Below are 25205 nucleotides of genomic sequence, written 5' to 3'. Positions count from 1 at the left end.
CAATTGAGTGATTTCATGATGTATGGTTTTATTATTTATTGGGATTTGTGTAGAATTTTCCATCTTGAGTTATTTTTGGTTGAGTGATATTTTTCTTGTGTTCTTATCTATTCCTTTTGTTATGATCTTCATGATGGTGGTGTACCACACATGAGTACGTGCGTGTACATCTGTCAGGTGACTTGCGAGGCCCAATCTTCCATTGTACCTCTGAAAGTTATGATCATTGGGGTTGGATTGGTAATTTACATGCCTATGGGCACTCATTGTTGGATGACCACGGGTAGGGTAAGGTAGCATATGGAGGGGGCTTCTATCTTGCAGGCTAGTTATCATTATGCCTAGAGGGTTGGCAGAGGAAGTTTTAATTAAGTGATAACTAAATAAAATGTGTGAGTGGTAATAAAATTTAAGATAATTAAAATTGGACTATGTGCCTTCCATTGGGGAGACCAGATGCCAACACTAGCTTGGGCTTGTCGATGCCAAGCGAGTGTCCATGATGTTAGCCCCTACTTAGTAGCTCATTGAGTGTTTGACTAGGACCTATAGGTGATGCATTTTCTATGTTCTTTGTTTTAGTCATCACGCTCTCTGGCATGAGTGTTAGTCATGGATGTTGTGCTTTATGTGTGTTTGTAGTTGGAACATTATCTCCATCAACATAGTAAGAGTGGACCTATGGGTTCCACATGGTTGGGAGGCATAGCTACCCATACCATTACTAGGGACTGATGTATAGAGATGGTCTTTTACCCTAGTGTGACTATTGCTAGATGTTTTCACTTGATACTTCAGGTTCTAGAGTATGCTTTCTTGTGATTTATGCTTTCATTGGAATGCTTGGATATCATGTTTAGATAATTCTAGTTATTTGATGCTTTCCTATATTCTGATGTTTAGCATATGATTAGATGATGTGAATAGTTTCTTTGGTGCATCGATTGCTTATTGGTTTAGCATGTTAGATTTCCAATTCATATTATGTTTAGCATATGATAGATGATGTGGTTGATTTATTGGATTATCTAATGTTTTACTTTTAGCATGTTAGATTTTCTTATTCTTATGGTGTAGCACATTTTAGTAGTGATATCCTCATAAGATAACACTGACAATTTGGTTAGTAGTTTGGGATGTTATGCACAAGGGATGGCTAGGATCCACGATGGTCTTATGATGTTATTGATGGTTGGGAGGAACCGCATACTTAAATTGGTTTCTCAGTTATTATGATGTTATTTTAGTACATTGTGATGTTGCTTCTATACACAGCGATGTTGCTTTCAGTACATCCTTTTTAGTGCTATCATTTAGATGGATAGATGTTCCTCTTTCTTGTTCATGGCATCTTGTTGTTTATGCACTCAAGTGTTTGCTCCTTGATCTATGCGGATCTAGTACTCCCTAGTGTGGAGGTTTGATTTGTCGTTTCAATCCTTGTTTTGGCCATTAGAGTAATTCTTTCTTTCTCTAGGTGATCATGCATCAACATTGGGTGATACTTTAAAGTATCACATGTCCAAAGGAGAAGAATTGTGTGATACTGAAAGTATTGCATGTCCTTGTAAACTCTATCATGTGACACTCTAATGTATCACACGTGTCTTGGAGAAAGTTTTTATGATACTAGTAAAGTATCACACACATTCTTGAGAAGTATTGCCCAAACCCTGATTGTATCGCGCACCTTCATTAGAAAGGTCATACAATAGTGGAAAGTATCATATTGTGCTGATTTAAAGTATCACCTAGGTTTTGGAAAATCTTGTCCAGATAGAGAATAGGCACTTTTCATTATGTTTGGAAGTTTTTCAGAGGTGTTTTGGTTACCCTTTATGGTGTTCTCAAATACCATGGAATTGCATTTTGAATTCGGTATGTTATCGGGTATTTGTCATTTGCATTCCTCCATGGTTTGTCATTTTTGTTTGTTTGTGGTGTTTCAAGATTCTTTGGCTACTCGGATTGTTGGTGATGTCTTCTGCTGCAATCTTTGTGATCCCTATATGATGTTGTCATGTGAATTCATACTTGTAAAGAAAAAATCCCTTGGCTTGAATTGAATCCTTGTTCCAAGGATCTCTGAGCAGGGGATTACATGTATGTATGCATATAATATGAGTCAACAAACATTAGTCAACAAAAAATTTGGAATGTCTAAAATACTGGGAAATATCAGTACTTAGTAACAAGTAGCTCACTTAAACATGTCTCATATAAAAGTACTACTTGATGATAAAATATATTTTAATTTTTTTTTCTTATTTTCTCTCAAGTGTTACCAATTATCTTAATACCTATATACATGAAGAACTTAATTAACCGCTATTATAAAAAAGTAGATACACATAATTTATCATATAGTCTTTAAGATCAACAACAAAAACTATAGCTATATGTTTAGAATCATTTGTAAGATCTTGATTTACCATACTTTTGGCTTTGTTAATAAAATGACTTTTAATGTAGCTTTATTTTTTGCTTTCTTGAAACAAGCTAGTGTACTCATAAATCTCCATATAAACAAGAAATAAAATACCTCTCTTTAGAAATTAGAGAATACATCACTTTTATATTAGAAAAGATAAACTAAGTTTTGTCAATCTAAAGAAGACATAAGATCATATCTTTTTTAGACTACAAGATAAGGTAAACCTGGCATACTATCTAGATTATACATTAATTACCTTCTAGAAGAAGTTAAAATCATATTCTAATTTATAAATTGTATAAATTATGTCATATATATTTTAGATAGTACCATTCAACAATATTTTGCCACATTATTATGATAAGTTATTCCATAAAGTAAGTTCATCATTTATTTTCAATACTAGTTGATTCATATCTAGATAAATAATAACCATAAGATAAATTCTTTATGGGATATAAAAATGTTAAAACTAATCTTAAGAGAATCTCATGCAAAATTTCTATTATAATTTAATATATTATAAAATTATTTAGTTTATGTATACAACCGATATGTTTTACCTATAGAATATATTTACTAATCCTCCAATGAGGTGAAAATCCTATTTATTCAGAATAAACACAATGAAATATGAAAAATTAAGAACAATAAAAATGAAAGTTTTACCTCATACTCACTCCTATTAGCTTGATTTTGTTTCTTTCTTATGCTTTGAATTTTTAATTTTTGACCTCTCAAATCTTCAATTGAAGCTTTAACAAGATGTCTCCAAAGCATGTAAAATGATTTGGGTTTTATTTCTATGTCTTATTGTAAATATTATTAAAATGGATAATTAGAAAGGGGTTAGTGAAAGTGTGAAACATGTCATTTGTCTATCTCATTAACTTTTACAAACTTGCATTAGCTAAATTTAAGGGTGGAATTAATCATTTGAATATTTCCTTCATCTAAATAAAGACCAACATGTTCCTAACATGATTTTTGTAAAGAGCAAGTCAAAACATCAATAGCTTTAATTATCCTTTTAGAATGAAAGAAAAATTGTATAGGAATCAATATTTTTATCACATCTTCCCCTTATTTCTATGTCTATAATAGATTTCTTTAGCCTAATTTCTTTAGTTAAGAAATGTTTTTCATTCTTCAGGCCCTATATGCATTATGAAAAATAAAAAATTAATTTTTACTTCTTCGTAACCTGTATTATTTATAAAGAAATAGATTTTTTTTTTGGCCATGACAAAACTCTTTGTCAACATTAAAAATCACTTGCTAATAGCTTGTAGCTTCCAAAATTCTAGATAACCTAATCATGTTTCACTTTATTCAATAATTTTCAACATTTACTTCAATTTCTAGGAATATCGGTTTAATAAAAAGGTATACATTTGATTCTTTTATTTCTTTTTTTTGAATTTAAATTGAATTTGGGTAAGTGCACCAAGATGGTGTGAAAAAAATGTAGTATAAGTGGCCATTTTTTGTTCTTTATGAAATCAGGTAAATCCAAATTTCAAAGAGAAATTTGTATCATGCATTGAAAACTTGGTGTTATGCAAAAAAATTGAATTCTAGTACTCTAAATTTAGTTTCTAAAATAATAAATGTTTTTACAAATGGATAACATTAAGAGGGTCTAAATTTTTGATAACATTCTTCTAATGCGATGAGAGTGGGAGTGCAAGTTCAAATTTCAAATCTGGAGATAGTCGAGAATTCACAGCGAAGCGGACCTCGATCACTAGGCATGCAGGAGGGGATCCAGGCAGGCATCGGGGAGGAGTCAGGCAATGGGGACCCATGTGAGGACATTCTAGGGATTCTCCCAAAGAGCTGGACCTCACTCTTTGGATTCAAGCCATCAGGTAAATCCTCTTTCCCTCCGATTAAGGTTGTGTTAGGTCTAGAAAAGGGATCTTGCATGATCGCTATTCTAGACGAGATCGTTGATCATAGCATTGCCTCTATGGCCTCAATGCTCGTCAGAAAGTTTATTGGCCCTAGACCAAATATTGATGTGGTCCGAGCCTATACTCTAAAAAAATGGAGATTGAAAGGTCAAGTCTCTGTCACTTCAATGGCTAAGGGTTTACTTTCTTTTGAGTTCTCCTGTCAAGAGGATATGGCTGAGATTTTGTGTGAAAGTCCCTGGAGCTTTGGAAGGGCCACCCTCATGCTTCAGAGATGGTCATCCCAATTGGACTTAAATGAAGCATTCCTCCAGCAAGCTCCAATTTGGGTCAGACTCTCGGAGCTACCATTGGAGTTCTGGAATGAGGATGTCTTCAAGGGAGTGGCGAGCTCTTTTGGAGAGCTTCTCTCCATTGACCCAATCACTGCTTCAAAGAGTAGGTTGACTTATGCGAGGATATGCGTTGGAGTAAGGGAAGGGGAGGATATGCTCAAAGTGGTTTGTTTTCAGTCCAAACTTGGTACCCATATCCAGTACCTAGACTTTGAAAGTGTTCCTTTTGGCTGTTTTCACTGTCTAAAAATTGGTCATAAGGCATTTTAGTGCCCGAAATCTAAGATGACTAGTAAGTAGAATCCCCCTTCTTCTTCTCAATAGAGGATGAAGAAAGTTTGGAAAAAAAATACCACAGCTCAAGGCCAGAAGGACCTATCTTTAGAGACCTAGGTTGCAGAAAAAGCCCCAAAGAGGATAGACCAAGCACCTAAGGGAAAGACTAGTGAAGAAGGAGCGTTACTCAATCCCAGTTCCTCTCTACCTTTAAACAAACCCCAGCCATTAAGGGATGATCAAGTCAAGGAAAGGACCCTCAAGACTGGAGAAGAGGAAGTTAAGGGTGTCTCACAGAAAGGTCTTCAAGAGGATGGTTTGGACCTTCCCCCTAGAGAGGAGTAGCCGGTTCTAGGCTCCATGGAAGAGATCAAGGAAAGAGATAATAGGGAAATTATCATCTTCTAGGATCTAGAGGAAAACTTGGTCTCCACCAAAGATGCATTGACCAGAACAGGAAATAAGGAGGATATGGTGAAAGATCAAAACCAAAGGGTTGGTCTTCACAACACCCCAAGGAATGCTAATAAGGCTTCTAGATCCCTGAAGTTCGAAAAGAAGGAAGAGATACTAAGGAAGAATCAAATCAGAGATCCATCCAAGGCTTCTTTGGCAGTGACCAGGAGTAGTTGCAAACTAGATGTGGGCTCTATAACCAAAGTAGGTAGGAAATCAGAAAGGGAGTCCAAAGAAGAGGAGACTAGAAGGTGTTTGGAAAATGGGTGCCAAAGCACCCTAAAAGACTTTTCCAAGAGTAAAAAATGAAGATCATCTCATGGAATATCAGGGGCCTAAATGGCGCCCATAAATAGGAAATCATTAGGAATTTGATTTGAGACCAAAGACCAGATATTTTGATGATCCAAGAAACAAAAATGAAAAAGGATTCTTTGAGAAACATAGAGTTCAGTAACATGATGAGCGAAGAGGCTGTAGACTCTAATGGAGCCTCTGGGGGCCTGCTAACTTTATACAAGTCAAAACTTTTCAAGGTGGAATTGGTTTCCAATGCTGGTAACATTTTGTTTTGTAAAGTGTACAATATTTATTCCAATAAATTTTGGTTTTTGCTCAACATTTATGCGCCCAACAACAAGAGAGAAAGAAATTCCTACTGGTCCAGTGTAGTAGGGATGGTTTAGAATAGCAACTTGAAAAAATGCATCATTATGGGAAACTTCAATACCCCTCTTCTGGATAAGGAGAAGAAGGGCGGTTTGCCTTAGGACTGGGATAGCAAGCATGATCTTTCCAACTTTATCAATGATTTGGCCTTTCTAGATCTAGACCTCATGGGTGGTAACTTTACTTGGTGCAATAAACGCTTAGGTAAGGAGTGTATTGAGGTTAGACTGGATAGAGCCCTCATTTCTCCTGGTTGGCTACAGTCCTCTTCCTACAAATTAGCTCTTTTGCCTAGAATTGGGTCTGACCACTCCCCCATTTCCCTCTCGATTGTCCCTTTTGACCCTTGTAGACCTCCTCCTTTCTGTTTTGAGAAAATTTGGACCTCCCACCCTGACCTTCTAAAGAGAATAAAGGGCTGGTGGAGCATAGATGTGGAAGGCATGCTATGTCAGGGTAGAAAAGAAACTCAATAATGTTAAAAGGATGTTAAAAGCTTGGAATAAGTCAGATTTTGGTCATTTATTCTCTATGAAAGAGGATCTTTCTTCTAATCTCTCTTCCATCCAAGCTTCCATTCAGGAAAATGGGTATGATGCCTCGAGTAGAGATGTAGAGTTGTCCATCCTATCTGATTTACATGACATCATTAGTAAAGAGGAAAAGTTCTGGAGGCAGAGATCTAGAATCAATTGGCTCAAGGAAGGAGACCAAAACACAAAGTTCTTCCATTTATCCACACTTAAACATAGAGCTAACAAGAGGATTTCAGGCCTGAAAAAAGACCAGGGTGTGTTGACTAAGGAAGATGATATTTCACCTAAAGCTATCTCTTTCTTCTCCTCCCTTCTTTCTTGGGATCCTTCTCTCTCTAAGGTGGACCAGGATGATATTGTCTCTTGTATCCCTCAGATCCTCCAACCACACCATAATATTATGATCTAGGCCATTCCTTCTGATTCTGAAGTGAGAGAAGCTCTTATTTTTCTTTCGGTGAATAAGTCACCTGGACCTGATGGTTTTCCTACCTTCTTTTTCCAAATTTACTAGTCTATCATTATGAAGGATGTTGTTAAGGTGGTTCAAGAGTTCTTTGGAGCCAGATGCATCCTAAAGGAAATCAACTCCACTTTCTTAGTTCTTATTCCAAAAGTGCCAAGGGCTAACACTCTAGATAAGTTCAGACCAATCAGCTTATGCAACTCATTTTATAAGATCATCTCAAAGGTGCTCACTTTGAGGCTGCTTAAGCTCCTCCCCCTAATCATCTCTCAATAACAATCTGGTTTTGTCCTAGGTAGATAGATTTTAGATTCGATTATCATGGTGCATGAAGTGATTCACTCTATGGAAGCTAATAAGAGAGAAGGGATGTTACTCAAACTTGACATGTCTAAAGCTTACGACTGGGTGGATTGGTCCTTTTTGGAGTTGGTGTTGAAGGCTTTTGGCTTTGATGTCAAATCTTGCAAGCTAATTTCCCAGCTAGTCTCCACCCCCTCGCTAGCTATTTTAGTGAATGGATCCCCCTCTGATTTCTTCAAACCTACTAGAGGCCTTTGTTAGGGAGATCCTCTATCATTGATTCTCTTCATCATCCTAGCAGAATGTATTGGTAGACTCATGGAGAAGAAAAAGAAAGATGGGAGGATCAAAGGCTTTAAACCTTCTTCCAAATGCACTCCCTTAATGCATCAACAACTTGTTGATGATGCCATTATGGGAGGAGAGGCTTCGGTTAGGGAAGCCAATGCTTTGAAAGACACTTTGGACATCAATTCCAAAGGGTTGGGGCAGCTTATAAATTGGGACAAAAGCTCTATTTTCTTTATCAACACTCTGAAGGGAAGACATTAGAGAATCTCCAGAATCTTGGGTTGTCAGGTGGGGAAGCTTCCTTCTTCCTACCTTGGTCTCCCCTTGGGCATGGCCCCTTCTGATTCCTTCTAGAATGACATCTTGGATAGGTTCAATAAGAAGCTAGCTGGTTGGAAAGGAGCCTCTCTCAGCCAAGCTAGAAAATGTCAACTATTTAAATCCATCCTTCAAAACCTGCCTATATATGCCCTAAGCCTTTTCACCATACTTGGAAAATATGCTGAGAGAATGGAGAAAATCCAAAGGGATTTTTAATGGATGGGAACTGATAGGAATAAAAGGTACCCCCTTGTTGCTTGGGACAAAGTTTGTCTCCCTAAAAAGAATGGGGGTCTAGGGATCAGGAAGCTCACTCATATCAACAAGGCCCTCCTGGCAAAGCAAATTTGGTGCATCTTTAGTCGCATGGAGGAATGGAGAGACACTGTGGTGAACAAGTATATAAAAAGGCCCTCTTTTCAGTTCACTCTTTTCAATGAGGATTTACCCAGAGGCTTAGTTTTTTGGAATGGCTTCTTAAAAGCCAGGGATTTGGCTAACTCTAAGGTCTCCTGGAAGCTGGGAAATGGGGAGAACATTCTTTTCTGGTTGGACAGTTGGCTTTCTCAGGGCCAACTCATTAATAACCCTACCTATGGTGTTTGGGCTAATGATTGCATCAACCTTTTTGGGCACAAAGTCAGTAACTATAGGACTGATCAAGGATGGAAGGACCTTTCTATTATCTCAGAGGAACTCAAACCAATTATGATCATGCTTAATTCCTTATCCCTCAACACCAACAAGGATGAACTAGTTTGGACGGATAATGCCAATGGGCTCTATTTGGTTGCCTCTGGGTACTCTATTTTATGGAGTACAAATGCATCCCCCCCTTGGTCGAGGGCTTGGATCTTGGGCTTAACGCCAAAAGTTGACATATTTTTTGGTTGGCACTTCAGGACATAATCTCACCTAGGAAAATATCATTAAAACAGGTCATATCATGCCCAACAGATGTGTTTTATGCAAAGATGAGTTAGAGATAGGGAATCATTTGTTCATTCTTTGCTCTTACTCTAGAATAGTTTGGGACTTCCTCACCCAGGACCTTGACCATAGCTGGTGCATTCCTTCCAACCTCTTGGACTTCTCCTACCAATGGCAAGGTATGTTCAATGGGTCTTCCTTGAAGGAAATCAGCTCCTGGCTCCTACCCCATTTTTGTTGGAGCATATGGAAGGAGAGAAACAACCAAATTTTCAGAGACAGGGAGGAGCCAACTTTGGTTGTTGGAAGGAAGATCTTCAGTAACATAAAGGAAAATATTTCCATGAGGAAGGGAGGAGCTTTTGAGACAGGAGGCAGGAAGAAGGAGAAGGTAAGAGACACAATGATAAAAAGATAGGAAACCAAGTGGCACCTCCCCCCTAAAGGCTGGCACAAAGCCAACCTCGACGGAGCCTCTAAGGGCAACCCTGGATCCTCGAGTAGTGGAGGTGTGGTTAGAAATGAAAATGGAGATAGTATTGCAGCTTTTGCTCTCCTGTTGGGTTTCCAAACAAATCATTTTGCGAAAGCCAACGCCGCGTGCAATGCAGTTAAACTAGCTTTTGAAATTGGGGACACCAATTTATGGTTGGAGGGGGACTCGAATAACATTATTAAGTGCATTAATGGAAATTCATATCCTTCTTGGATGATTGCAAATCCTATCAATGAGATGAGAGAGACACTTGCCAAATTCAAAAAATTCCATGTCACCCATACTTTCCGGGAAGCAAACCCGGTTGCCGACAGATTGGCAAATATAGGGGTCAACATAGACCAAAAAATGACATGGCTACCCGGAACTTCTTTGCTGACAGACGTCAAGTGTCTGATCAACTTGGAGAAAATCCAAGGAAGTACAGAGGATATTAATTTGTAATTATGAATATGAAAGGGTTAAGATATAGGGGTACTTTTCATAATAGAAAAATGGGAATTCTTTTCAGGGGCAACAAAAGAGTTATTTTTCTCTACTCCTTGCTTAATCTCGGTGGTCCTTTCCAGTCTCACAGTGAAGAGCTTATGAGTAAAGTGGGTGTGCAGAGTGAGGAGATGGTGGGCAAGAGATGCAAAAAGGAGGCAGCAGGGGACTTTGAGAAATGGAGAAGTAGGCTGAAAGTTTGGGAAAAGCTGGATGAGGTTGGGGTAACCAAGTATCTCATGAAGCTACACAGTTATGATCAGGAGGTGACTAACAATATGGTGGGATTTTGGAAAGAGGGTAGGGTTAAGGTGAATGACATCAACTTCTGAATAATGGAGGAGGTAATCGCAGCTATCACCGAGCTCCCTATCGAGGGTTTCAAATTCTTCAGGGATAAGAAGCTCTCAACTAATGCGGTAAGGGATTTTGTGGAGAGTGAGAAGAAATTGAAGGCATTAAAAAAAATTGACACCTACTATGTCCTCGACTCCATGAAGAAGCAGTGGACGTATGTGCTGAAAGCTGTTATTGAGTATATCACTTTGGACCCAAGGTTTGATAGAGCCCGCACATACCACTTTGTTATTTTAAATCATTTCTAGAAGAAAGCTAGAATTTCTTTTCCTTTTTATCTGTTAACATCTATGAGTAAGGCGATGGACAACTTCAAAAAGAAGCCCATTGCAAACTTGGCTTTGCATGAAGGGCTATTGCTTATTATCCATGAGCACTTCCAAGCTCAGACTATTAGTAATGCCCCCCCTCAGACCAAGACTGTGGAGTCTGGAAGTTCCAGTTACTGCTCTGACTCGGATGACATTCAGAGCCTCAGTTCTGAGAAAGGCGGAGTCTCCTCCTTAGGGAAAGTTGCGACTATTAAAAAATCCCCCTCCCCCATAACCCCAAGCAAAAAATGCCCTAGGGATCTCAGGCAAAAGCAGGCAGAGAATGCTGAGGAGGGAAGTAGTGACAATGAGGAGGATCCAGAGTCTAAGGCAGTGGTGAAGGAGACGCAGGAGGAAAGAAAGGTCAATAGTGGAAGGAAGAAGCGCAAGAGGGAGAGTCTAGAGGATGTGACCTCTCATTATGAGGAGACGTCTGCACTGCCCCTTTCTCTTGTCCATCTCCACCCTGAGGAACAAAAAGAGGAGAATGTTGGGTATGCGGAAGGGGAAGTGTAGATCAATGATAGGAGGAAAGAGTGGATTAATTTCAATGTCAAGACCATCAAAATGGGAATCTTTAGGGAGGCCATGAATCTCCAAATCCTAGTGGATAATTAAGAAGAGTAGCGGCTAGAAGAATTAATTGATCCGGTGATTGTGGCTATTTCGGATAGGGCTAGGGAGACAGTGATGAATCTTTTAAATAATGCTTGCAACAACATGATTGATAATTTTAGATCAATCAAATTGCTTTTCCACGATCTTGAGGAGGTTAAAGACCAGGTGAAACACATTGAGGCAACAAGGGAAGGAATGGATGACAACAGGAGGATAGATTCAGCTGATAGGCTCACTCTGGCAGAACAAAGGATACACAATCTGGAAAACTACAATCACAACCTTGCCAATCAGATGTTTTCCTTGTTAAGCTCCATCAACAACAACATCATCTCTCTCATGGGCTGGATCAAAGACAGAGAAACACATGATGATGAGGATGGAGAAGACAGAGCCGATGCCAAAACAGAGGACGACCCTACAAAGGACAACTCCACTCCTGCATAGGACTAGGGGAATCAAAGAGGGCAATAGATGGAAACAAAGGAGAATCAACAAGCCTTTGAGGTTTCTCAGGTGATGCAAGATCTAGAGCGAAAGAACAAGGAATAACTCTTGCCTGTTCTTTTGTTTATCATTGTCTTTTGGCTTTTTGTGCTAGCTTTTGGCCGTGGCTTTGTCTGTTTCTTTTTCTTGGTCTTTTATTATTACTTTTTCCTTTGGCTGGGCTTAATGCTTATTATCAGCCTTTAAACTTATACTTTTTTGGCTGGGTTGTCATGCTTATTATTAGCCTTCTTCTATACTAACTTTTGGGTTTCAAGTTCCCTATAAAACCTATTTATCTAATCAAAAATATTAAGAGGGTCAAATCTCTCACACATAAAATCTACTCCTAATGTTTTTAGAAAAATATAACCTAGATATTTATGTATGTTTAGAAAAATATATAGTTAGATTTGGTATTTTGCCAAACACTTTAGTAGGATGATAGGTAAGAGTGAGATCTAGAAATTGTGTATCCTTTTTCATAATTTTTCATTGACTAATTTTTTTACCACTAATGTTTTATGTGTTTGGCATAACTTAATTCAAAATAATAATTAATGTAAACTTTTTTTAACAAGTATAGAATCTAGTGGAGAACATTAATATGCATTTTTTAAAAATTCGGTCAAGTAGATCAATATTTATTAAAAAAATGTTAGACATGTTTCCATAGGGACTATTAAGAAAATTGTAAAGAAAAATAGAGTTTACTATACTACTATTATATTAAAATATAATAATTTATATGGTTAGAAAGTTGAGAAGATGAGTAAGATTATGGTGGTAACTTTAGACATAATCATTTGATCATTGTAAACATTGTGATGAAAATGTCAAGAAATCATGTTAGAAGATTAAAAAAATGTGTCAAGGGACATAAGTAGAAGGGAAATGGGATTGCAAACTTGGGATAATTTAACAACCCTTGTACCAAGCCAAAACTTGAACTAGTTTTGATTTGCAAAATTGCCAACTTATATTTTGCAAAAACAAAAAGTATCATTCAAATCTTTACATAACCAATGTGAATTATGTAGATCTCAAATCATCATTTTGAGTTTTAAAAAACTCACAGGGGTGTTTGAGACATTAAAAATGTATGATTATAAACTTAGCATTGACGCACGCATGCACACACACACACACACACACACACACACACACACACACACACACACACACACACACACACACACACCTATGCATTCTCCCCCCTCCCCTCTTCAACCTCTTTTCCTATCTCATTTCACTCTCTCTCCACCTCTCCATATTTCTTGATATTACTATCTCCCTTTTTTCATTATCTCCTTCTTCTCCATAGTCTCCTTCTATCCCTATTTCAAGTCTCTTAGTCTCTTGGCCTCCCTCCATCCCTCTCTCTCTCTCTCTCTCTCTCTCTCTCTCTCTCTCTCTCTCTCTCTCTCTCCCTCCCTCCCTCCCCTTATCCTTTCCTCTCTTCTTATCCCTCCCCCTCTCTCTCCATCTATATTTCTCTATCCCCTCTCCCAACCTCCATATTTCTCTCTCTAAGTTGTTTTAATGGGGCCTAAGTGCTCCTACAACCTCTTGGGAGCCATTATATTAGGACCCATTAATAAAACTTAAAATACATTAAACAATGTAGGAAACACAAAAGAGTACTATTGTATCTTAATGAGTCCTAATGTATTCTATAGGGTTGTATTGGGAGGAATGTGATCTTACCACTCCTTACAACCTATTGAGACTATGTAGGAAATAATATGATCCATTAGGAGAAACAAGAACCCCTTAGAATCCATAATAACACATTAAAACTCATATGTCACACTTTAAAATTGTATGTGGCTCTAATGCATTATAAGGGCTCATAATGGGTCTTAGGTGGTTGCAAGATCCTTTTAAGACACACTAAGTCACATCTCTCTCTCTCTCTCTCTCTCTCTCTCTCACACACACACACACACACACACACACACACACACACACACACACAACCTCCCAACCTCCTTATCTCTCTCTTGTCCACTCTCTCCCTCTCTCATTTTCTCCATCTCTCTCCCTGACCCAATCTCTTTCCCCCCCACCCGTCTCTCTTTGTATCTCTATTATTCTTCCTTATCTCTCTTTACCTATGTATCTTTCCTTTCCTACCTATGCCTCCACATTTTATATTTTTACATAACTCATACGTGATTTATGAATAAGTAAGGAAAAACAAATTATTTTGCATAACCCATCGAAATTATGAACATATATAGATGTTGTGTTTAGGCTTCCATAACCCATACTAGTTATAAGGAAATATTTATTTTTACTCCTAATGGCCTAAAAACAAACATTTCAACTTATTTAAAGATACCACTAAAATTTCAGATTATTTTATGTGATGGTAATAGTTAGGTTTTCCTTTTTTATTATCATGTATTTTCCTTGAAATAATTAATTATCTTATTTTTTGTTTTAGTTTTAAAATTATTTAGTACTTGTTACTTTTGAATATAATAAAATAATTCTCATTCGTTGTTTTCTTTCTATTTGGTTGTGGATTTTCACTTTGTCATTATGTGTAGGACAATTCATTTCAACAAGGGGAAATAACAAGATAAGAATGAATGAACAACAAGAGACAACAAAGCAAAGACAAAGGGGGTATACGAGGAGATTATGTGAAGTATTTCACCTAGTGCAAATAATGAAATTGATGAACACAACATAATTAAAATTGATATGATAAATGTGTGTAAATGCACAAATATCGGGGACCAAAATGGGATTTAGGATACCACTTTACAATTTCTAAACTTTGATGAGAAATTGAAGATAGTTAGGTTCAAAATTTTAAGATATAATAAAAACAAAAAAGGTTATAGTCCTCCAAATATGGTTTCTAAACTTCTATTTATTTTGTTAGCTGGTGGAATTGAACACCCTAAAAAATAAAGAGTATAGAAAGTGATAATATGTTTTGAGTAAAAATGTAACATAGTGTTAGGTGTGCTCCCCCTAAAATGTTAACAATTTTTTTTCTTTTTTCTTACTTAGACTAGTCAAAATTTAAAGAACACAATATAGTTTAGCTTGGATTTTTCTATTACCTTTTTAATGAATATTGATTTTTTTACAAATTTTAAACTATAACACATCGTAAAAATTAAAAAAAGTATGCCCACCATACAAATCATTAAAAACTAATGATGGTTTTTTTATTATGTGTAAAATGGAATCTAGTTTCTAAAAGCTAATCGAACCAAACCAAATTAAAAAGAGATACATGAGACAATGTGGATTATAGAGTATTGTGAAACCTCATTCTTCTAGAATTTACCTCAACAACGCATGGCATGGAACCAGCTAGATATCTGGCTATAAAACTGCATCTACTTTTCTATATATGAATCCATTTTTTTCCTTCGTTGAAAATGTTGAATTCTTGGACAAATTAGCTAGATCATGGTTCAATCTAATGCCAAATTTCTATAGAAATTTACAATTGAAAAAATAAATACAATAGATAAGGGCACATACACTATCATGCATTGTGCACAAAGAGTTTCCTCCAGCATTCCCTATGAACTCAATTCACTAAAAACCATAAAATAAGGTATTCCTAGTTGACATGGGAGCATAGAATTTGAACCATTCAAACATATTTTTTATCTAGAATTTTTATTAGTGCACCCTCTTTTTAAGGTCTAGAAAAAATATTAGATGTTTATCATAACTAAAAAATGGACCTTCAGAGGATCAAAAGTGAAATGAAGTTATCCTAATAGTCTTCATGAATCCTATAAATATAACTACTAGACCACACATTTTTGTTCCTATAAACAACATTCAACTATTTTTTATTAGATGTGCTCAATGGATCTATTTGGATGTATTTTTATTTTAAGCTTTCTCAAAACATAGATTTATTATGAAAATCATCTTTTTCTCCCCTATTAAGATTATGTAAAGAATGTCTCTTCATACACTTGCCACGTGGGCCATATTACTCAAAATGAGGAAAATAAAGTCAAGTCAAATTCCATAGTCAACTACACATAGTTGAATCAACAAGTAAATAATTAATTCTAATAATTATACATATTTCACAAAGAATTTGACTGACACATTGAAAAAAAATAGATTGCAATATTACATTTTATAAGCCAAGTGTCAACTAAATTGTCAAGTGTAGACCATCACATAACTATGTCATTAATGAATAAAATTAGGAATTCAACCTAGACATTGAATTTTCTTCCATCATAGGAATATGTTGTACATAAATTCAAAGTTTCATACATCAACGAGAAACATAGAAAATGTCAACGTACAAGTTTAACATGGAAAAATAAGTACATGATACAAGTATACAATCATGAAATCATAAATACATGAATATAGTATATCATCATAATTCTAACCATTTTCATGGATTCCTATCTCCTTAGCCATTTTACATCATTCATCTTCCATATCAAGATAGTATTGTGGCTTAGGAACTTTATTGTCCAACCACAGAGTGGTTAGTTCTCTAGCGGTTATTCTTGACACAAAGAACTCCTAGATCCTTTTTGAGAAGCCTATCAATCCAGAACTAGTGATATGGATAGATCTAGTGTGATAATATATCTAATCTACGTGGACATGTGCCGATGTAGAAACTACAAATAATTGTGGATGGGAGAAGATGAAATAATGGTGCATAGAACACATGTAATCAATAGCTTTACCAAACAATTAACCAAATTCCATAGGTTAGTAGAAGAACACAACATTTTAATACTACCCATCCCTCATACACCACATTCTACACCTTTCCATGAATATTATTCCTTGAATAAGAAATATAACACAATTTGATAGAGGCAAAGAAAGGTAAAAGAGACTTCTGCACTTTTAAAATAGGAACACAATTTCAAATGTTACAAATGCATGCAAAAATGGAGAATATCAAATGTATGGAAAAACAAGTCCTGAATTACTGGAAACACATTTTTTAAAGAAAGTATTTTGTGAAGGCGACAGCCTAAGGAAGATCGTAAAATAATATTGTTTTTACATTAAGTGTCTGGAGTAGAATGTCATTGTAGGAAGAAGATGGAGAAAGGGTTTGTTAGCCACTGTAAAGGATATTTGATAGGCTCTTAGAAGATCATGATTAGTAAAGTGAACAGTAAAGAAGGGTTTTTTGCTACGTTTTCTAACTCATCATCGTCCTATTAAAAGATCATTGCTAATTATGGAAGAGAAGCTGTAAAGAAAACATAAAACTGAGTAAGAAGCCAAAGTTGTGGGCCAGATAATTTTGTTGGTGGGACACTTACCAGCATGGATATGTGTTTTTAGCACAATTTAGAAGCATTTAAAAATTCATATAAATGAAGCTTCATAAAATAGTAAAAAATAATACACAACATAATTATACTCTTTATCTTCAATCATTGTTTATTCTATCAAAAAATTTAAATTCTTTTCAAATGTCAAAAGTTTAATAGTATGATTGTCTTATTTAAAATTAAAATATTCAGTGGTTCCTCCACTTTTCCCTAAAAAAAATAAAAATAGTATGATTGTCAAACGAGTTATAAATCTAGGGATTTCCATGCACAACTAAAAATTTGAAGTTCCATCTTATCATTTTTTATTATTAATTTAAGCATTGCAATTCGTAGTTCATAATTAAGTAGACTCTTTACAATAGAAAAAAAAGGGGGGATTTACCATTCAAATTCAAGTTTGTTTAAATTATCTAATTCATTTAGATTTTAAGATAGTTCAAATATTTTATTCATATATTGTACTATAAGATACAATCTATTAAAAAAAATGTTTCTCTTCATAAATATGGAAAATACCCATAATAAAGAAAATAACTTTTTATTAAATTTTTATAATTATTTTTCACATAATAAATAATTTTATTAAATTTTTTTCATATATATCAATGATTACTCTTCATAAATATAGATTTATAATGATATAGTTTTTTTGATAGAATGTATTCTTGAAGTATTTCATATAAAATTATATTTTAATAACTAGTAATATATTTAATAATACACAAAAAAAAAAAAAATTATACACTTTCCATTAGTTTTTATTAATGTTATCTCTTCTCACATCTTATTTATTTGATAAGAAGTTATTTTTAAAAAAGTTTTTAACTATTCATTTACTATTCGATATGACTTATTAGAGTGCTTCTCTCCTATTTCCAATAAAAAAAAAAAACTTCCATTACTATTAAAGATTATAAATATATTTTTCAATTATATTTATGCAATAACTACTTTTTTATTAGTTTTAGACATCTTCATTCCATTCCTACTGAGTGCTCATGATCTCAAAACTTGAGATCGAAAATTCTTCCCACTACTACATTTTATAGGAGCCCAACATGATTGGAGGCTTCTTATGACCCATACAAACATACAAGTGTGGATTGAAATAAAGCTAGCTACTACATTTTATAGGAGCCCAAAATGATTGGGGGCTTCTTATGACCCATATAGACATACAAGTAACTATGGATGGAAATAAATTTTTTTAGTTATATGCACTTGTTCACTACTAATGAGGGAGTAAAGCTATATAGTTAAAAAAATGCAAAACCCATTGAATTTACCAATCATTATAAGTGCAATGGTCAATTGCATGAGCAAAAATAAAGAAAAATGAGGCATAGAGAGGCAAAAATATTGATAGTGATAAAAATAGATAACTAAACATAGAGAGAGATACTAGATATATAGATGGATCATAATCAAATATTGAAGTGAATGAAAATTATAAAGGGTGAGACAAAGAGGAAATGAATGAAAGGGGGAGAAATCAAGAGAGAATATGAGGGAGATAAAGTGATAGAATGATATAAGAGATATAGAGGAAATAATATATAGATATATAGGAGTAAACGGTAAGGATGGGTAAGATAAAATAGAAATAGGGAGGGATAAATGAGTGTTTATGGTTGTGAATAAAAGAAATAAAGATGTATGGAAGTAGACAAGAAAATCATATGAATAATTATTCAAGAACATCATAAAAAATATACAAGACTATCAGCTTAACCCTTCCACCCTTCAAAGGTGCAAGTGGTAGTATATTTGTTTCCACTTTTTACCAAATTCTTGAATAACAAATGTGAAGAATCAATAATTAAATGGACCAAAAAGAAATCATATTAAATTTGTTTCCACTTTTTACCAAATTTTTGAATAACAAATGTTAAGAATGAATACGAAAAATGTATTATTTTTCTCTTTATTAATTCCTAAAATATATATTAGAAGTTAATAATTTACATTTAGTTTCAATGTTATGTTTTCTTTAGTCTTTTAATTATTTTAAATAATAAATTCTATGTTTTTCTTTTACAATATTAAACATGTATATATTGATCATTACATAATGTCTTCAATCATATTATAAAATATGCTGAAAATGAATTTGTAACATTGATCTTCATTATTTATATAAATTTAATAATTTAAGAATGCTTTGTACAATCAAAAGGTATAAATAACTATTTTATATAATTTTTTCAGTTTAGGTTAATTATTAAACTATTTATTGCTTGATTTAAAATAAGTTAAAAATAAGTTTCATTTAAAATTTGATATGACATCAAAGTAAAAGATAAAATATAATAGAAACATTACTAATATGACATCTAAGTAAAAGACAAAATATAATAGAAAAATTATTAGATCTTATATATCTAGGAAAAAAATCAAATTTAGATGTAGATTCTAATTGTAAATTTAAGTTGTCTCATTTCATAAAATAGAAAGTTGTTTATTATAAAGATTTGGAATGTTTTACATCCAAAAGAAAAATAAATACATGTTTTGTATATTTATTTATATTTTTCATCAAATTTTCAATTATAAAGAGATCCATGAAAAAATACACATTAGAATAGAAATGTTATTTACATAGAAAGATATAGAAATATTTCATTTATATCTAGATTTTAGTTCTAAATTGATTGATGATTTTAAATATATATATTAATAAAAAATAAGAAATGTTTGTTATATATAGGCAAATTAATTTACTTTTTATTCAATTCCACAATTATAGAGATATTTTATAGATTTAAAGTCAATTAACTTTTACTAATTTCATCATAATATAAAAATATAAGCATTTATCCACCTACATTGTGAGAATAAATCATTTTAGCTTATTATTATTATTATTCAAATTCAAGCAATACAAATGGTGACATAATCATATATCTTTGCATATAAATTTTCTTTCATTGATTATAAGTTTTATTATAATTAATTATTAATTATCTATATAAATATTAAAAATCATCACAATTGTAAATGTAATCTTAATTGTAATCCCCAATCTAAACTCTTAATGCTCATAACTATAGTACACTGTATTATGTTAATGCTAACAATAATCACAATCCCAATTCTAACCTCAATCTTAACGTAACCCATCCCCACCCCTAACATAGACACTAATCCAAACCCTAACAATGATTTAAAACCAAACTATAATGTGAACCTTAACCGTGGTATAAAATTAAACATAATCTGAACACTAACTTAATCTACGGATAGAAAAGTTTATTCGCTTATCAATTTATTTAGGTGTCTTAATCAATTAATCACTAATCTAACATTAAGCTTTATTAAATGATAACTAAAAATTAAAGTCTAACCCTAACAATATTTGAGGTTCCAATGCCTTCTAAAATCTCAATATTCCTAAGTGGTAAATCCTAACCCTAACCTTTATCTATATACATAACTATAATACCAACTATAATCCCAACCTTATTTCTAATATATTGATAATCTAAATTATAGATTTAAAACTAGACCTAAACCTAACCATAATATCCATAATACTAACTATGATGCAAAGCCTTGCCCTAACAAAAAGCATAACACTAACCCCATCCCGACAATGAAAAGACCCTAAACATAAGTAAAATACTAATCCCCATTATAATAGTAACTGTGATGTAAATTGTTACACTTGCCATACTGACCTTAAATCATAAACCCTAATCCTAAGTCTAAACTATAAACCATAATCTAAGACACTAAACTAAACTCTAAGCATATTATTAACCATGATATAAACTCTAATCCTTTAAATGAAATGTTATTTCCTAACTTTAATACTAAACATAATACTAATCATCGTATAAATTTTTTCTCTATACATAAGCCTAATCCTAATCCTACCCTAATCATTACCCCAACCCTATATCCTTATCAAAACTATATCCCTAACCATAATACTAACTCTATTATATACCTCAATTATAATACTACCCTTAAACTACAAACCATAGTACAAAACTATTACCCAAATAACAATCCTACCAGTGAACCCTAATCATAAATACTAAATTTCAATCATAAATTCTAAACCCTAATCCTATACCTAATTATAAATTCTAAATCCTAATCATGACTCTAACCCTAAATAATAACCCTAGGACAATCTCTAATTCCAACTACAATAACCCTAACAATTTTGTATACCTTGAACCTTAACCATAACTTATTATACAATAAACCCAAACCCTTGACATAATCCAAACTCTAACACTAACAATAATCCAAATACTTACTAAACCATTTTTCTACACTAAGATAAGAATATCCATAAATCTATCACTAATCCAAAATTTAAGACTGGACCTAACTCTAAGTATAATTTGAAAATTAACCTTAACCTTAAACCCTAACTATAATCATAATCACTACTATAACCCAACACTAATATAATCCCTTAGAATCCAAAATCTAGCTCTAATCATGAGTGTAGCATGAATGATAATCCTATACTTCTAACCAAAACCCTATTCCTAATGATAATTTCAAATCATGTCATAATCATATCCCAACCCTAGCCCTAACTAGAATCCTATACCTATCCCTATATCCTAATCATATGTCCAATTTAAACACTAACTTTGTCCCCAAACATAATATAAAATTTACTGATAATGGTAACAGTAATCATGATATAAATGCTAACCCTAATAATGATTATAATTATAATCCTAACATACAATCTGAGAGTAATTTCACTCTTAAATGCTAATCTTAATTATGATATAAATTGCAATCCTAATCATAATAATTATTGGTATCCTAACCCTAAAGTATTTCGATCATTTCCCATGGCACTAATAAAAAAAATATTTCTAACTTGAATAGTGTTTTATAATCATAATGTAAGCCACAACCCTAACCCTAGCTCAAACCCTAGTGTTAATGCTAACACTTGTAAGCACACAAAAATGGTCACCTTGACTATGTGCCCCGGTTTCATAATTTATGTCAAGGTTGAATCAATATTTGCATCATCATTTCCTTTGATTAAATTAATTATTTGAATTATTTAATTGATCATTATTACTTTACATGAATTTCCTTGATTAAATTAAAATTCATTTATTTAATTATTTTAAATAATGGGTTGATCATCTTGATTTTTGTATTATTTAAATAAAGGATTTTTCTACCTTTTAATTAAATAAAACCCCTACTCACTTAATTTAATGTGCAACAATTATTATTTTAAAGGAAAAAATGAAATAACTGTCACACATTTTACTTTATAAGAAAAGGAATTATTTAACATTTAAATTAAATAAAAACACGCCTCATCTTATAATTTATATGGAGTGTTACATTCAACATCTCTTAATTAAATGCTAATTGCACATATTCTTATGTAGGTCATAGCCTTTACTTTCATTTTCATTTTAACTTCAATTTGGGAATGCCTCTTTGGATTGAAATATAAAGGAGACCTCTTCCTTTTTTTACATTAGAATGATTTCTTATGCTATGATCATGATGATTTCTTATGCTATAGTTATTATCTAGACATTTTTGAAGCTTTCTTGGAGAATTGGAGATATGTTGCACGTTTATGATAATTTTGAATCCTTCATTCATTGGATGTACTTGCAAAGACCAAGACCAATGTTCATATGAGAGCCACCACTTCAAACCTTTGAAGGTCTTTTTACATTGATGATAGGAACCTATGAGTCGATTAATTGAGATCTTGCATTTTCATAGTGTTATTTTGAAGGATTTCGAGTGTAAGGATTCATAGAAGTGTGTTTTCTATTTTTCCACATTTTTTACACACAACACTAACCATAATTCAACTTGTAAACAAGACCATAGACCCAACTTTAACACTAAACCCTATCCCTAATAATAATAATAAATCTAAACTAACACTAACCCTAATACTAAATCTAACTATGATACAAATTATAATGCTAAATTTTAACTACAATACAATTAATCATTCAATGTGTTACACACGTTGCGACTGCTACTAGCTAATATATACCCTATATGTATAATACACTGAGATGCATTGAGGTGTTGATTTTTTTCATTATTCACCTTTAATGTGCATTAAAAAAAATTCAATGCCTTGATGCATCTCAATGCATTATACATATAGAGTATATATTAGTTAGTGCATTTGACAGATTTCTCTTCTTATATCACTCTATGGTCTAAAAACATTTGAACTAAGTAAGTAAATCAATTGTCTATGATTTTTCTTAACTAATTTGGTCAAAACTAAGTTTTAAATCATAAAGCTTTTATTTCAATTCGTACTTTAAAAATATTTACAGTGAATACTTCTATTACTACTATTTTTTAAATTGAAATCATATAATATATAATAAATAGGAATATATAAAACAAGTTTGTGTAATTTATAATTTTATTCTAATATAAAAAAAAAGGGAATTAATTTTCTATCATGCAATTGTAAGACATTGAAGAATTCCTTTTCAAATTCATCACACTAAAAATGGGATTAGATTTGTAAAATAATTATTTTGTTTGATCTTTAATTGTATTTATAGTTTAATCAAATTGTAAAATATTAAAAAAATTAATGAGAAATATCATCCATTAGTGCTAACATTGTTTTACACCATAGTCTTATTTAGTTTCTATCTATTCAATTAATTCTTTACTATTTATAATTCAATGAAAGATTTTAAATTTTAACTTCTATGTTCAATGTTAGGAGAACATTTCTAGTTGACATCATAATTTGTGAAAAAGATTTACTCAAAAATCATAGACAACTTTTAGCTAAAGATTTCTAAGAAAATTTTATATGAAAAAGTTACAAACAATTTTTAAGAAGATTAGATATGTTAAAAAACTTAGAAACAATTTAGAAAAGTATTTACAAAACAACATTTAATTAAAAAAGTAATGTTTTGAAGTAATAGGAAAATTGTATATAAAAATACAATACAACAATAATAATTAAAATTTTATTTTAAAATGTTCTTATACAAACATCAAAATTATTATCACCTATTTTTATATTCAAAATATCACTCTTCAAATTAATAATAAATTAATAATACTATTAATTTCTTTCTAAAATTTACAATAAATCTGTACTTTTAAAATTACATTATTATTTTTACAATTAATATATATATATATATATATATAGCTGTAAGTTATCACTTAAAGCTCAAGCAGATCATCCATCATTTGTTTGTCTATCGTCGGTTTGGTTGTCTTCCTCCCATTCATGCCTCATTTTGGGACCTACCGGCTTTCTCTCCCTTCGGTCATTGGTTAGATCAATTTATTCTTATTTGACTCCTTCTTTGATAGAACCAAGAAAGGTTACTTAGTTTGATTAGGATCTTTATGTTGTCTCCCTCTTATCATTACATGGGGTGAGTGAGGTTTTGATTATGACACAGGGATCCCGACGCTTCCCACCAGCAATTCAATTTTCTTTACTATGGGCATCTTCCAAACCTATCCTTACGCAAAGAATTCGGCTTAATATCATATGCCTACAAAGCCCACCCTGTAAGGCATTTACATATTCGTGCACCAACTACTGGACTCTTCCGTTTCAGTCTGGATGTGGGTTTTTCCATCCAAGACATGTCTCTATTTATGCACCCCACTATTGGACATAGAGTGAGAAATGTATGCAATGACCATCCATTGAGAGATGCACCTACCACTAGACATTGAACGCAATTCGATCATAACATTGTGATCTTTACCCACCAGCGATCGAAACGCACCATGCATATCTTGACTTACTTTTCTTATGACCCACATACTTTTTGACATTCATAGTGTTTCAGCAGACTGCGTATTTCTGTCCCTCTAGGTACTATAGCTCTCGAACAGGCTCTGCTCCTCTCTTTACTGGGGGTATATATTATTGTTCGGAAGGCTGCCGACCGGAGAATGAAGCCTATATATCATGACTCCGTTCAAGAAAAAGGTAGTTATGACGTGATATGAGAGATGCCCATATCCAGATATATAGAGGGGGCCACTCACATCAAGAATTCGATCGACCCTTGCATCGGCCCCATCTATATCCATGGGGTGCGGGGGGCACCTACCTATATAGTCTAGAGATAGAGCTAGCTGAGCTGCCTTCGACATCTGCATCTCTACCTAGTCTCTATGCAGAGGAACGGAAGATAAAAGATGAATAGCTGATGCTCTTCTTCTCTTCTACCCG

General features: G+C 33.3%; 1 protein-coding gene across 1 annotated transcript; it reads left to right on the top strand.

The window, feature by feature from the left end:
- The first annotated feature begins 4106 nt into the window (after positions 1 to 4106).
- Positions 4107 to 4955, top strand: LOC149542253 (uncharacterized). The gene has a single exon (XM_089795706.1). It carries the CDS (start codon positions 4107 to 4109, stop codon positions 4953 to 4955), a length of 849 nt encoding a protein of 282 aa, XP_089651832.1.
- Positions 4956 to 25205: the final 20250 nt, after the last annotated feature.

Source organism: Cupressus sempervirens, chromosome 8, assembly GCF_028749045.1.
Source record: "Cupressus sempervirens isolate cs-2001-9-10 chromosome 8, ASM2874904v1, whole genome shotgun sequence".
Lineage (NCBI taxonomy): Eukaryota > Viridiplantae > Streptophyta > Pinopsida > Cupressales > Cupressaceae > Cupressus > Cupressus sempervirens.
Note: the sequence above shows the minus strand (reverse complement) of the source record. Positions and strands in the feature narration are given on the sequence as shown.

Excerpts from the sequence above, each read along its gene's own strand:
- LOC149542253 (XM_089795706.1), top strand. The coding sequence starts at position 4,107 with ATGAGAGTGGGAGTGCAAGTTCAAATTTCAAATCTGGAGATAGTCGAG.